General features: G+C 38.4%; 1 protein-coding gene across 1 annotated transcript in view; it reads right to left on the bottom strand.

The window, feature by feature from the left end:
• Positions 1-16,781, bottom strand: part of CDH8 (cadherin 8) — a 213,391-nt gene that overhangs the window by 74,055 nt on the left and 122,555 nt on the right. Inside the window, exons 6-8 of the mRNA XM_006129384.5 lie at positions 9,688-9,875; positions 6,876-7,129; positions 549-685 (exon numbers count right to left, since the gene is read on the bottom strand). Of these exons, the coding sequence (XP_006129446.1) occupies positions 549-685; positions 6,876-7,129; positions 9,688-9,875 (579 nt within the window). The remainder of the gene's footprint in view (positions 1-548; positions 686-6,875; positions 7,130-9,687; positions 9,876-16,781) is intronic.

Here is a 16,781-nt window from a genome sequence, read left to right as displayed (position 1 = left end):
TTACTAAACACTCAACAATAGCCATGTTAATGATCTCTACTGATATTCAGCTTTCTTCTTCCCACTCTTACACAACCATCTGCTTTACATATATGGTGCTGTAATAACTGCTACTTTTAACTGTGATGCCTATAACACCATCATCTTCCAACATGAGAATGGTAGAATAACAGGTTTTTACTTGAACTTTACAATATGTTTGGTTGTCTTTTTTTCCCCACAGTAGTTATATTTGAAAGTGTAAACTCTGAGTGGTAACTGTAGTATGTGCATAAACAAAAGAGATATAATTGAATATAAAATAAAATCTCAAATTGACTGCATGGTATTCCTCACTTATAAAACATATTTCTGAAAATAGACACGAGAGGCGCAAAACGAAATATGAAATTTGCTTAGCTTTCACAAAAAGTTGAAATTTAAAAATCAAATCCACGTACACTGTAGAATATCTCTACTAGTTATGCAAACATTTGAAAAGTCAACAGACAATATTACAAGACAAACAGAACCAAAAGTAAAGCATGGACAAATGCATAAGCACTTACTGGTTTCTGTAGCTACAATCGTGATGTTGTGCCACGTGTTTGTTTCTCTGTCAAGTGGTGTTGCCAAAGTTATTTTTCCATCATCTGCATTAATGTTGAACTGTCTCTCAAGGTCAGTATGTCGATCAATGGAAAACCTACAAAATGGATATCTTTGTAATCTACTCAAATAAGCCTGAATGAGAATGTAAGTTATCCTCTGAGAACTGCAGTTTTCTAGTCAAATGGATTAAGAAGCTCAATAGCATAATAATTTATAAGGCAAAATGACTGATCATGTCTCAAGAAACTTAATTATTGTCCAAGGAGTAATTAGCTGAATATTCAACATGAAGGTCATAAACTGCCATCAGGTTCAGTAGGTAACATCTTTTAAAATCGCTGCTGATCAAGAGTTAATTAGACAATCCATCACATTTATTAGACAGCTTCTGTAGTATTTCATAGCAACTTCTTATAATTTCAACACCAATATATTAAACTTTCACACAAATATTGGGCTTCATGGTTATTTTAAACAAATACTGAAAGTCATTCTTTTACTAATATTCTTCAGTTTTAATGATGCATGAAATAGTAACCAAGAATGTTACCTGCTTAATTTTCAAGCAACTCCATGGACAATGGGAAGTGTCTACACAGCACAATAATTTCAAAATAACTGATGTGATTTCGCAATAACAATGCGAGCGTCTACACAGCAATTCTGTTATTTCAATATAATTTCGAAATAACAGACAGCTTATTTTGAAATCTGTAAACCTCATTCCATGAGGAATAATGCTTATTCTGAAAGAGCTATTTCGGAATAGCAGTAGTGGTGATGCTCCATGGATGCTATTTCAAAATAGCTCCTCCCCAGGGCCATTCAAAATAACTACATCCCAGTGCCTCCTAGGGCTCTAAATTGAGGTAACTCGTCTGCATTAGGGAAGCCTTCATCAGACTTATTTTGAGGCTTCCCTGAAGTGTAGACATGCTATTTCAAAATAAGTTATTTGGAAAAAAATCCAAAATAGCTTATTTCAAAATAAGCATGTTGTGTAGATATACGCTAGGTGGTTAATGAATCACCATTTATCAGTAAACAATTCAAAAAGAAAAAAATACCCTAAATCTACAGGGATTGACTGTTATATGGATTGACATAATTGGTTTCTAACAAAACAACTTTGATCTGACAGCTAGTCAGAGCTTGCAAATGAGAATATACAGGTAAATTATGCAGCCTAAACATAGCCAGCTTGACTAACAAGACGGAGCTGCAGTAGATTGCTCCAACAGTGCATTAAGCAGATGATGATTTAGGGCTCAGCACAAGAAAAGCTTTTATATAGGTTAATTTTCATAGAGTTGTTTTATTAATGTATTACTTGTTAAAAGAAACTAAACTGGAAAATTAAGCCTTTCCATTTTTTGATTGGTGAGGTACAAAAAGAATTTATCACAAACTCCTGATAAGGTACAACAGTCACTGGCTTCAAGAGGGTTTACTGAATCTGAACTGTGGATTTATATAAGAGACTGTAATGCTTTTGTGTCTAGGTATTATAGAGAATAACAGCTTGCATTGATGGTTCTGCATCTGTTCTGCATTATACCTAGGCATAATGGGGGTGAGTTAGGATGGAGTATCAGAGTGGATTACACACTTTATATTGTGGTTATGGTCTGGAGAGTGACTCAAAAAATGTCAGTTTCCTATTATACTTCTGTTTCTTTTGCAGGTTAGTGTAGACTATTTCTTATTAACACTTTGCACTATGTCTGCTTAGATCACTGATGAAAAACAAACATACTACAGTCAAGCAGATAGCTATGAAGATGTCAGCTTATTCTATTTCCTCTCATGCATCTTCATGAACTTCCATAAAAGTTCTGCTTTCAAACCCTTGCTTTGTAATGATGACATACAGTTTGAACTAATGTAAGATTAACAAATCCTCAATAACCTGAACTCATTCCTGATGTCAACAGAATATACCAGGGTACAACTTGACCCATCAGACTGACCTAGCTAGCTCTAGTAATTGAAACTTAAATCTCAATATTGCAACAGTCTTGTTTCAAGTTTTTTATATTTAATCATTTGTTAATATTAAGGAGTACAGAAGTTTTGCAACTGAACCATGTTGTTGGTAAATTCAGTAAATATATTGCCCATTTTAAAAGTTTTAGTTCACCACAAATGCTTATTGAGGAAGTTCTGAAATCCTTAAAAAACTGTATGCTACAAACTCACCTCTAGGAAAATCTAGGCTATGGTATTTTGATATTGCCAAGTTGAATAATAACTAATGGACTTAATATTAAATTACCTCTTTGGCCAGAAAGACATTTTATTGAGATAGTCCACATGTAAGGGGTTAGCTGTGTGCAGAACTACAGTAGGCACAAAAATAGCAAAAAAGGATTTAGGGCTAAATTTTCAAAAATGGTTACTTGGGGCAAGGCACCTATATTCTTGTTCGGACCTCTAAGTAAAGTAACTTTTAAGGAAGCTGTGAACAGTCATGTCCTATTGGCTTGAATAAAAATCAAAATCTTTCTATTTGTATCAGGCCCCTCTGTATCATAATTCCATTCCCGGTTCTATATGAACAGTATATTTTATTTTTGAAAATTTTTATTTATTCAGAATGGGGAAAAAAAGGATTCAAAATAAAATATTTCTTAACACAAGCTACATGGTTTATCAGGTTGCCAAGAGGTAAACATTTCCTCTTGACTATAAATTAAGAAATACCTTCAGTGCCAAAAATGTAGGGAGACTAATAGCATATATTATAGCTCTTTTAATGGAGATGCAATGTCAAATATATATGTGATCCACAAAATATACATTTCTACAAAATGGAAGAGAATACTAAAGAAAATAATATACTTGGAAATTGCCATAGTAACACCACAGGTTATTTGGGTATTTTTGTTGGTTTTTGTTAGACTGTGCAGGAGAAAATATGTGGTGTGATTATACATTTCTTTAGATGAAGACTATGTGCCCGATTCTGATTGCTCTCACTAGATTTCCCTTGCTGTCCCCCCACTAACTTAATTTGAGCAATTCTTGATTTACATCAAGGTAAATGACAGCAGAATGCAACCTTCACTGTTGAAAACTCTACTTTGTTGATCCTGCTGAGATCTGCATCACAATATTAATATCATAAATCACCCTATCTCAGCAATGCCAGGCAAAGAGGGCATGTTACTTGGTGACTGAGATAAACAGCTGTACCTTAGAAAGGTAAAAATACTGTATTCAGGTTTTTAAGGCCTGCTGTGAATTAAGAAAATGATCCATTGCTGCCAAACATGAAGTCTTTGCAGCATGAATGTGAGGAAAACCTGCTACAAAGAAGTTTGCTTCTCTCACAGAGAGAGGCTGAAGGGCAGCAATCATTTCTGAGTTTATAAGAGGAGGGAGAGTGCATGGGACGTACAAAATATTACTCATGCTTTTTCTATGCATTTAGACAAAGATTTATCCAAAGTAATAATAAAAATATGAAATGAGCATCACTGGAATAAGTCAAAACAGGCTTAAAAAGAACTTAGAATGATAAAATATGCTGATCTGATATACTGAACCACTCCAGGCCAGATGAGATACTTTTACTCAAGTTCAACAATGGAACTCCATGAAGAATAAGGTGTTACTCATTGTGAGTAGGAGTGTCCCTAGACACACGTTTAAAACTATAAATTATACATTTATGAAAGTTTTCATGGAATTTTATAACTCTCTGATAAGTGCATGTTTGAAAAAAAATCTGTTCACATTTATGACTATTTATTTTTAAATCAGCACAGTTAAAAGGGGAGCCAGTGACTTAAATCATTTGGAAAGGGAAATTGTAAAGGTAGAGAAAAGAAGCACTGGATTATGAAATGTAGACATCATGTGAGAAATAGTTTTCCATAGACAGACAGATAGATTCATATGGACATACTTCAGAACTGGTATAAAAAAGAAATCATATACAAGATTATGTCATAACAGATAATTAAGATGGAATCAACATCTGGATCTTACATAACTACTTTGCTACGGACTACAGGTTGCACCTCTATAAATGGGATCTCTCTGATCCAGCAATATCCATGGTCCTTCTGGACCACAGATGTTCCAGGATAAGAGAGTCCCAATCTGCTGCAGGGGGCAGGGTTGAGGAACTGAGTGCCCAGCACTATGTGAGAGTGGGACTGGGGTGACACACAGCTCAGCTGGGCTGTGGTGGGGGAGGAGGAAGGGGAGCCAGCACACAACTCAGTACAGAGCCAGGAAGTAGGGAGCTATGTGGGCAGGGGAGCCAGAAATGACCTACCCTGCTCTGGAAAATCCCTCATTCAGGACCAATCAGGTCCTGATGGTGCCAGACCAAGGAGGTGCAACCTGTACTAGCATCCCTGCATTCCCAGGCCTACAGCCAAATGGAAGTAGTTAGAGAATGGCTACATTAGAGATACACACAAAGCCTCCTCCTTCAGTCAGTTCTGGGCATTTTGCTACTATGAAAATTGCAGGATTCAGTTGAGCCATCTGTTTGCTATAGGTTATTGATTTCCCTGACTACCCTTCCTAATATACAATCATTCATATTTGGAGTGGGACCAAACTGTGAACGGAAATAAGACTCCCCCTGACACTATTTAGATGAGGGTTTCTCAGCCTGAGGATGAGTACACAAAACTGCATAATCAGACTCTTTCAAAGGGTCATGTGATAGCTCCTGTGACTTGGGACAGGCTGGGCTCACCCCTTGCTCCAGACCCCTGCTACCACTGGAGTCCCAGTGCCACTCAACTTTAGCAAAAATGGCGATCAGGGCTTTTTTGCGGAAAAGTGCGTCTAGATTGGCCATGGACACTTTTCCGCAAAAAGTGCTTTTGCGGAAAAGTGTCCGTGCCAATCTAGATGCTCTTTTCCGAAAATGCTTTTAACGGAAAACTTTTCCGTTAAAAGAATTTCCAGAAAATCATGCCAGTCTAGACGTAGCACAGTGGTCATGTCAGGATGAAGCCCACTTGTACAGACAATTTCTTGTTTCCTCCTCTAACTTAAATAGCGGCTGTAGCCCAACCAGAATCTTTGAAGCTCTCCTAATGAGAGTGTAGATCATGTGCACCACTTAGGCTGCATAGACCCTCGTTCCAGCTTCTGTCTGTGAGCTGCCAGGTGAGGGACTGGCTAGTGATGAATCCGCCAAGTTTGGTTTCAAGACCCCTGGAGTCTAACATCAGGCTGACCAAGATGTATGTTTTCTTCCCTTCTTTTTCCACTATTTTTTAATTCTGAGAGAATATGCTGTGCTGTTCCAAATAAAGGTGTTCCAGTAATTTTGATTGACTTGATCAGCACTTTTCAAAGTTCCTTTGTTTGGAAGGACAAAAAATGAACTCTAATATTGATGTGCCCATAAGGAACTAGGGTATAATCATCCAGTAATTGCATAAAAGCACCAGAACAGTCATTACATGTTAACAATCTTTGGTCAGTACTAAAACTATCCATATTTTAATTGATGATCTAGAGGTTCAAGATTTTCTATTAGTAATAATCCACTGTCAGACTCACTTTACAGTCTACTTCTAGTTTGATAAGGTTTTTATTTACTTTAAAAGCTTTGCCTGAGCATCGGGCCCTGAGTTCCTTCATACAGCAAATAAAGTGTTCTTTTGGAACTGTCAGATTTTTGGAACTGTCTGATGCTATCCCATAAGAGTTAGCAAAGGGAGAAAGATATGTTTGAATAAAAATCAGACAGAAATTAATCCTAATTTGCATAAAACCTTAAATAATGGATTTTATCTAATTTGGGTCAGATCAAATGGGGACAAAATAAAAATGAAAGAAAAGAAGCAAAATTCTTCCATGGTGCAAACAATGTTCTTTTCATTCGTATTAAATCTGGGATGAATGTGGCTTAAAAATTCAGTACAGACTGTAAAAGAAATTTCCAACATTACAGCCAATTATGTGGAATTCTCTTGTACGCAGAATTGCTAAGAAAGAAACAGGAGGATTAATACAAACTAACCACAGTAAGTGAAATAAACATTCATGTGTCAAATGATGTCCTCAGATTGCTTACATTCCTTATATGTCTTATATCCATTTCATGCCCATTAGTGTAGACAAAAGGACTGTGTGACATCTAACACAGCAAAGATGTTTTTCAAGTGGAGCACAGATAGACAATGCTTTTTTCTAAACAGAAACATGGAGAGTAAAAGCAAACTGCTCTGAACTCTAGCATACATTTCACTAACAATACACTTAGAATTCTGACAGCAGCTTCTTTAATAACTATAAAACAGCACTACCTTATCGGACTAGATGACACATCAGGGTCATGAGCAGTCACTTGACCAATGACAGAGTTAATAGCAGCATTTTCATGCACTTCCAACAGGTAAGTAGGTGATGAAAAGACCGGTGGCTCGTCAGCATCCTCCACAACAATTTTTACTGTTGCTGTATCCTTGAATGGTCCTCCACTTATGAAGCGAGGATCAATATGAATGTTGGCTGCTTCTACCTTCAGAGTATAGGATTTTTTGGTCTCAAAGTCCAGGGGCTGTTATGAATGACAAAGATAAATTACTTGCACTAATGACCAAAGAAGCTAGAACAAATAAATATGGATGAAAGTTACATGCATTTAAGTACATTCACTGAGTTTTCATGCAATCAGTTCCTCTCCCCTGAGATCCAACCTGTAAATTATCTGGGCATTTATCAATATATTTAGTATTTACCCTCAGTGAAACAGTTCCTTGTTCTTTTTTCCCTTCTGCATTAGTTCACTAGAAATTCATAGTAATATAATTTCTCTCATGAACTGTATGATCACAACTTTGTGTCAGATAGATACACGAGAAAATGTTACTGGTGATTACCTGATCTTCATGATAATCATACACTTAATCAGTGTTTTCCTCACTGGAAATAAGGGGAAAGCTTATGCATCCTCCATAAGGAATAAATATTTTATTGTTTCTAGAACACTGTGAGAAATGTAAAGAACTAGCAATTACTGTTCTTTAGGCAGAAGAGGCATGAGACAAAGAAATTTACAGCTAATCATATGAAAATTGATTATATTATTACTACACCTCAAATAACTCTGTGCATCAGTATTTATGATAGGGTAAATGATATCAGGGATAAATGAGGCAGATCTCTCTTGGGAAATTCTTATAACTACTGCAGTTTATATTACTGTAGCATTCTTTAATTTCAAAGAAATAAACATGGAGACAGTTACTGTAATCCACCAATGTACCTGCACCATCACCACCACTGTTTATGATACTTTATTGCCGTACATCAAAATGTAAAATATGGAAAAATGTCAATGATATAAAGGCACAAACCATATGGCAAAAATCAAGTCTATGATATCTTCAAATGTGAGAATTTATGACTATATAAGATTCAACTCTGTCGCTTCATGCACATCTGCATCAGTATATTCACAATATAATTCTCATGTCTCAGAATGATTCAAATTTCAAAAATGCAAATTTGTTAAGCTTGGGAGAAATTTGCATTACAATGCTCAATGGAAAAAAGAAAAGGACACAGAAGCCTCAAATCTGCAATGCAAATACAAATAAGAACACAAGTAGGCATTACAAAATTCTTTCAGGAACTCTCTGAAAGCTTTAAATATATATTCTTACTTTGAAAATTTGTGTTGATTTTTAGATATGAATTCAGCTCTAATTGGACTTTGCTCTTTCTCAACAATTTCTCGTAAACATGACAAGCACTTGCTTTTTTGTCTACTCAGAAATTACTAAGCTTTTGTACTTATGAATAGGTGATTGTAGATCAGCATATTCACAATTTGTCAATCATACCGTCTGTATCATTTTCAGCAATTTCAAATTCTTCATGATAATGACAGCATCCTATAGATTTAGTCACGCCTATTCCCTAGAATACCATATTCAAAACTTACTTTAGAGTGTCAAAAATATTATGGATTTAAAACTGGGGGGGAGGGAAGAAAGGGAGAGGAAGAAGAAAAGAAAGAATCCTCCACACCTTTGGGGAATATACGTTTTCCGTTACAGAGAACAAAAGTGGTTATTGCTTTCAGGGTGACTATGCAAACTAACAGTATGTTAGATGCTCAGTTATGAAATAATTGGTGACGGAAACAGGGCAAAGGCTAATTGCTTTAGTTTAAAAAGCAGGTCCACAGCATACAATAATTAACAAAGCATAGAAGATCAGGAGCATGTATCATATTTTTAACCCATGGAAAAGAGAATTTAAAGCACAGATGCATACATAGTTTTTAGTTTCTTTATATATTTCTTACGAATAGTTCACTACTGTAAAATATAATAATCCATTTTCACTGGTAGAGGTCTAAATTCTGACCTCTCTATTCTAATATCAGCCACAAAGTTGAATATTAACTAACTGTACATACTGGATTCTTATTTTCCAAATCATGTGGAAATGTATTATATTTGTTTAATTAGAAAATACTATTCGAATGCTGAGTGAAATTTTAAAATATGATCATTTTATAATGTTATAAATTATAAACATTATGTTTATAATTATGTTAACATTAACATAACGTTAATGATATAAATTATAGTCATATTTAGGGTCAGGGTTTCTAAAAGACATGAATTTTGCCATTGACTTCAGTGTGGCCAGGATTTCACCTCAGATACAGAGTTGTGTGTCCACTTTCCTGTATGCACATGGCTAGATGAGTGCCTCTTCATCTGTGCAAGCCCACAACCCTCTGTGTTGCATACACTTGTGCAGTAAGTACACACACACAAAAGGAGCAGTAGACCTGCAGCTTTACTTTGAACCTCTATTTGCCACCTTTATTCATGTTGATTATTTCCTTATGCCATGAGTAGATGCATTTACATTGCTACTCATGGAGTAAAGCAGTGTTTTGTATGAGTAGGGGTGGCAGAATTGGTGTCTCTGGTTTCCACATGCTTTATTATTCAATAAATACTCATGCCATTTATATTCACTGAACAGGATTCAGCAGCCATACAACTGGCCAAATACCATAAACAGTACTTGGCAAATGGTCAAACTGAATAATTGTACCCAGATGAAAGTTAGTTTTGCATAGTTTTCAGTTACCTTTCTCAGTCTAATAATACCTTCCTGAGTCTGAGCATCTGTCGTGATTTCAAAGATATCCATTCCATCTCCTTCAATTATGTCATAGGATGACTTAGCATTTTCTCCAATATCCAGGTCATTTGCTTTTACCCTTCCTATTGGCTCCCCAAGAGCAATGTCTTCCATTACTGAAAAGTGATACAGACCTTACAAACAAGAGGAAAGGACAAAACATTAAGCCTGATTCTAGTTTTCGTTTCATGCTCTTTATTCATCTCTGTTTCCCTAAAGTAAATGTTGAGATGTGCATCTGATACAACCACATTTAAACAAATTGTTTACTTAAAGCTGCATAATGTGCTCCATACAGGGGAATGCTCTGTTGACTCGTTGCGAATGTTCTTCTTTTCACTTACTATATTATCCAGTCTCCTGCCTGCGGGGATGTTCAGTGTTGCCAAACATAAAATATTAAGCTATTTTCAGCACAGAAAGATGCAATGTGTAATCTACTGCAAGGCACTTTTGAACTTACCTTTGTATTTACAGTCTTGTAGACCATTTTTGATAAAATCCAATTACTATACTTCAGCTTGTGGCCGGAAGCAAACTGATCAAATACATTAAAGACGTCTCTTGTGACTTAAAATCCTCACCGCTCTGTTGACCATAAACTTTACCTTCTCCTACTTTCTGGTCATAATCTAATTGGTCTGTATATTTTTTACTGGGAGGTAAAAAACTCACTAATTAGGAGAGATGCAGGAAATGTTCCCCAAATCATGTTTAAAAAGAAATCAGACCTATTTCATAATGAAGGATTACCATCCTTACAAATTTGCAAAGGGATGACTTAATCCCAATGGATAGCCCTATATGTGCCCTGAATTATCTTTAAAAAATTGCAATAGTATTTTATTACTTATATTCAAATGGGATTTATTTAAAAAGAAATGCAAGGTCTATTTTTATAGAAATACCATGTTTTATCTCTTAAATTTGTAATTTGTTAAGAAGAAAATCAAAACACCCATGTTGATGAAATCTCTTGCTGGCTTTAGCAAAGATGTGGAGGGCAGCAGATACTTACAAAGCATGAATGGCTTCCACTTGTTGAAGTTCTCTACAGATGGTTTAATTATTGCAACATCATAATAATTTCCACCCCTTGCAGCTACAGGTATGGGCTGAGCATGTCAGCTTCAGGACTGTTTTTAAGTTGAAAAATTCATGCTGAGCAGACAAGTCTGTTATAAACATCCTGTTGTAGAGGGAACTGGACATGTGCTTTTCATTTTCTCTCAGACCATTTGCTGTGTAACATTGTGTGATTTTTAGTCTAATATTCTGCTTTTCACTTTATGAAACCATGATCTGCTAATGAAAAGCTGGCTAGTGTAACTAATTAGCATATTAATGACAATGACAACATTAAAAAATGAGCAAGAAAACGGGCAAATCTACAAAAGACATAAATGTACATACTGAATATTTAAAAGCACATAATTTGCCCCTAAAATTAACTGGATTCTTTCCCATATTTTTCATCTTCACTTTACATCAAAACTCTATACGAATTCTTCTCTTTTGATGTCATTAACATTTGTGTCACTGTATTTACTGTATAAATCTGACAATATGGGGCAGGAGAAGTAACAGAAGTTTAATCTATAATTTATTTTTTTCTTTAATGTTTCCCAGGCTGAAGATATAATTTGGAGATCATTGAGAATCCTCAAACACATAAAAGCTCAGAATCAATGAGCAGCCATAACAATCAGTTTTCTCCAGAGACTAAATTATGTATTCATGATTTATATTGTTGTCCACACACTCATCATGGTTTTTCTCTCTACACACTTGATTGAAATTCCTTGGGGGGGTATTTTTTCTCTGATTTACAAAGAAAATATACAGAATTAACATTTAATTTTCCATGCCGTTGACTAATGCATAAAAATAGTCCCTAACACTTACAAAGAGGTGTGCCATGACATCATAGTTCAGGCTGTGACCAGCAGGTCATTCTAAGCTTATTTTAAAGCATTCTAAGTTTTCACAGCAGTGAGCTGTACTTCTGAATATAATCTTATGGTAAACTGTTGGGTTAAAAAACTTCAATATTTTACAAAATGCCTCCAAAATGATTTCAAAGGGAGTACTGAAGTAGTGAAAGTTCATCTTTTTCATTTCTAAAACCCAGGAAGCTATTTCAAATCTAACCATAAATATACATTTCTGTCCTGCCTGGAAACAATAAACTGATAAAACATACTGAGTTTATTACAAATTATTGTGAAATCAGCATGTATTACATCTTATGAATTTCTATTTCTTTCTAATAAGGCTTTATTGTAAGCATGATCCATTCTTATTTTGTCTTGCCAGGCAAATGCAAACTGTGCTATAACAAAGGTGTCCTAAAAAGTGTCAAAGCAATGAACAACAAGTGTATAAGATGAAAGCCGTGATTAATCTGCGATTTTAGCCAGCAAGGCTATGAATACTTCATTCTAAAAGGCCATATTGACAATCGCGTCCATATATAATATTTAACAGCACGCATACTCTTTATGAGGGGAGTCTTCTTATTCTTTTATATGTAAGCAGGGGCTGAACTGCTGCTTGCTATCAGCCAGCTAAAAGGAGGGGTGGGTGTGCCTGCTACAATTGTTTAGCTCTGCAAGGTAATTAACTGTTAACTGTTGATATGTAAATACAGCTCAGGAGAGAATATGAGGTGTGGCTATGTAAATCCCATTCAGTCAGGAGGGTCAGCATTGGAATGGAATGTGGAGAATTGTAAATAATTTGAGACTGTTGTGAGGGTCACTAATCATGCTACCCCTAAATGTGGGAACTGCAAAACATGCCACCAGTGCTTGCAGGAGAGACACCACCATCATGGTAAGAGGTCTCGGAGGAACAAGCCTCCCCCCTTCCAAAGCTGAGTGAACTGAGCTGGGGGGAAGGGTTAAAGGGCTTGAGTCAGCCTGCTTCACACCTGACAGGTATGAGCTGTAAGACTGGTCTAAACTGCCCCTTTCCCCCTTTGTTTTAAGGACAAACCTAAAGAAGACTCCCTAAGGAGTCTTTTCTTTTGCTAGTCCAGTGGAGCCTGGATTCCTTTGCCCATCCAGCTGGTGGCTAAAGAGTTGAAATCATTGAGAGCTGAAATCACTGGTTTGGCTGAGAGCCAGACCCATTGCAGCCAGTGAAGTGGCGGCAACCAGCAGAGTGGCTGGTGGGAATCACTGGCTGGTGGTGTAATGTGGCCGGTAGGAGCGGCAGCAGGTGAGGAGCGGTGAGGAGCAGCAACTAGCAGCATGGCGCAGCGCGGAGTGGTGATCAGCGGCGGCAGCAGGCAAGCAGCAGACGACCAGTGGAGTGTCCGGTGGCATGGGACAAGACAGCTGGTGGAGCGTGGTGGAATGTTGTAAGGTGCCCCCTATCTATCCCTCCACCCCCATTTCTACCCAGTTTGGGAGGTGAAACCCTGCGGGTGAACTTTGGGACTCTGGGTGGCACGGACCAGGGACAGAGACTTTTGGGGTATCGGACTCTTTGGACTTCAGGTGATTCTTGGCTGGGGGGGAGGGCTTAGCTCATGTTTGGGTTATGAACTCTGTTTGTGGTGTTTTCCCCAAGTTAATGCCGTATGACTTCTCTCTCCGTTTCATTAAATGTTTCTTTCCTGCACTCAGAATCAGTGCTTGAGAGTGGGGAAGAATTGCCTCTCAGAGGCACCCAAGGGTGTGTGAATTTCCCAGATTATTAGGTGGGGGCTCGAGCCGGACCCCTAGATATTGAACCCAGCCCTGGTTACTACCAGGCCTACCCAGCAGAAGGGTTACATATATAAACAAAAAGAAAGATCCATATGCAAATATGAATTTTTTTCATTAATAAAAAGTGTTGGACATTGCAACCCTATTTATATTAACGGTTAGATCTGAAAGAGTGCCAGTTCAAGTTAATTGTCCACTAAGGAGGTACCTCACAGGGATTGGTGGTGCAGACTGCCTCATGGTGTGTTTCAAAATCCAAAGACGGAGAGACCCCATGTAAGCAGTTTATAGGGTAAAAGGTATGACTTAGGGTATGTCTACACTACAAAGTTAATTCGAACTAACAGACGTTAATTCGAATTAACTTTGATAGGCACTACACATGCAAACCGCTAGTTCGAACTTAATTCGAACTAGCAGTGCGCTTAATTCGAACTAGGTAAACCTCATTCTACGAGGACTAACGCCTAGTTCGAATTAACAAGTTCGAATTAACAAGTTCGAATTAAGGGCTGTGTAACCACTTAATTCGAACTAGTGGGAGGCTAGCCCTCCCCAGCTTTCCCTGGTGGCCACTCTGGGCACCACCAGGGAAACTCTTCTGTCCCCCTCCCGGCCCCGGAGCCCTTAAAGGGGCACGGGCTGGCTACGGTGCCCGTGCCAGGTGCAATCCTGCCAGCACCCAGCCAGCAGACCCTGCACCTGGCATGGCTCGAGACAGCCACCCGCTGCCACCCAGCCCCTCCGCCTCTTCCTGGGACCAGGCTGTCAGCTCCCGGGAGCCTGCCCAGGTCTACAAGAGGCGGATGCCCGCCTGGTCTAGAGCAGACATCGTGGACCTCATCCATGACCTCCGCACTAGGCACAGGAAACTGGCCATCTAGGGCAGGATAGCTGCCAGCCTGGCCACCCAGAAGCAGGTTGGCATGAAAATCAAGGTGGTCCCCCGACCCTGAGCCCTGAGCTTACAATGGCCGTACTGGGTCAGACCAAAGGTCCATCTAGCCCAGTAGCCTGTCTGCCGACAGCGGCCAACCCTAGGGACCCTGGAGGGGATGGACCGAAGACAATGACCAAGCCATTTGTCTCGTGCCATCCATCTCCAGCCTTCCACAAACAGAGGCCAGGGACACCATTCCTACCCCCTGGCTAATACCACTCCATGGACCCAACCTCCATGACTTGATCTCACTTCTCTTTAAACTCTGTTCTAGTTCTAGCCTTCACAGCCTCCTGCAGCAAGGAGTTCCACAGGTTGACTATTTGCTTTGTGAAGAAGAACTTTCTGTTGTTAGTTTGAAGCCTGCTACCCATTCATTTCATTTGGTGTCCTCTAGTCCTTCTATTATGGGAACTAATGAAGAACTTTTCTTTATGCACCCTCTCCACAGCACTCATGCTTTTATAGACCTCTATCATATCCCCCCTCAGTCTCCTCTTTTCTAAGCTAAGAAGTCCCAGTCTCTTTAGCCTCTCTTCATATGGGACCTGTTCCAAACCCCCTGATCATTTTATTTGCCCTCCCCTCTCCCACCCTCTCTCTTCCCCCTCCCACCTTCTTTTCCCAGTCTCCCCGAGTTTTGTTCAATAAAGAGAGTTTCTATTTTTGATCACGTGTCCTTCATTTTGTACATCAGGAAGGGGAGCTAGGGAAGGGTAAGTGGAAGGAGGTGAGGGAGGAATGGGGTACGAGCCCCCAATGGGGAAGACTGGGCTGGCTCTGCGGGCTCCTCGGGGTGGAAACTCTCCTGAAGCCCCTTGATTGACCCCCCCCTCCGGATGGCAGCCTACGGCAAGTGCAGCCGGGCTGATGGCCGAGTGCTGTGATATGCCAAGTGTGGGCACTCATGGCACTCCAAGACAGGACTGCTTTGCAAGCGGGGAACCCCTGAGAACTGTCTGTCCGGAGTAGGGGTCGGGTCCCTTTAAGCACAGCCCTCGGCTAGCCTGAGGCAGCAGCTCCACACTCTAAGTCCTAATCTGATGCCCTGCCGGCACTGCTTCCGGCCATCCTTAACCTCAGTTCAAGGTCCACTCAGTGTGCACATGCTAGTTCGAATTAGCAAAACGCTAATTCGAACTAGTTTTTAAGTCTAGATGCGCTAATTCGAATTAGCTTTGTTCGAATTAGTGCTGTAGTGTAGACATACCCTTAGTCTCCATACCCATTCAGTTCTTGGTCTCCAGGCTGAGACTCCAAACTGGAAGAGAATTACTACCAGCTCTGTGAATTTTTTTTAAATCTGTTTTAGCTGTTTGTTTCCTTGGTCCTGGTGAGAATCTTTCAGCCCATGTTATACTGGCATTAAAATCCTTTAACAAATTTATGACTAATTTTGATTTAAGTAGAAAAGACAGGTATTGGACAAAAGTAATTACATTATACACTGATGCACAAGGCCATGTGACACAATGTGATACGAAGACTTAAAGCCAGGCATTTTGTCATGTAACATAATAAAAGAAAAAAATGAAAAAAAAATTGATAAACCTCACTGAAATTAGATATTAAAATAATTTCATTTTCAAGTAATCCTTTATCTCTGCTTATTTATTTTATTATATTTTCTATCTCTCCCTCTACTTATATGTACCTTTCCTAAAACCTAGAGTTGAAATTTACTCTCTGGGGTTTAGCAAAAAACTTAAGCACTATTTAAATCCTCAAAAGAGGAGCTTAAAATGTATAGGCATCTCCACCTTCATGGGATGAATTTCATCTTGGATACATAAACAATTTGATTTAAAATCACATATGTTAGAGATGATCCAATATCAACATTAAAATATCCCAGACCTCACTAAGATCCTCCCTGCCCATTCACTTAACACCCCAGAAAAAGCCTGGATAATTAGAGACTATTACACATTAGAGCAGTATATTCTAACTTGGCATTAAACTGAACCATTCCAAATAAAGTCACACCAACTATGTTCCTTCTTTAAAATTTGAAACAGATTATAAAGCATTGCAGAGAAGCTCAGCAGGGTGCCAAATCATTTTAACCTAACCCAGCAAGACATGCACTGGAACCATAGCAGTAAATATCGATTTTGAATTAAAGGCCAATGATTAACTAGACTCAGAATTTTTTTAAGTATTTTTTCTCACATACTCAGTAAACCTTTATTTCTTTTATCAATTATGTATATTTTTTAAAACTAGCATTATCTATCTTCATGGAAGGCAAGCACATATTTAAAATTAACTAGAACTTAGAACCAACAACACTATAAATAATTTTTTCCCTACTCCTTCTGCCTCTGCATGTGTTTGCTCATCTGTGTATATAGGCACAACTCCCTTTCCAAAATCTCTTACTC

This window comes from Pelodiscus sinensis, chromosome 12 (assembly GCF_052426305.1).
Source record: "Pelodiscus sinensis isolate ZL-2025 chromosome 12, ASM5242630v1, whole genome shotgun sequence".
In the NCBI taxonomy this organism is placed as follows: domain Eukaryota; kingdom Metazoa; phylum Chordata; order Testudines; family Trionychidae; genus Pelodiscus; species Pelodiscus sinensis.
The sequence above is the reverse complement of the archived record's forward strand: the minus strand, read 5'-3'. Positions and strand labels throughout refer to the sequence as shown.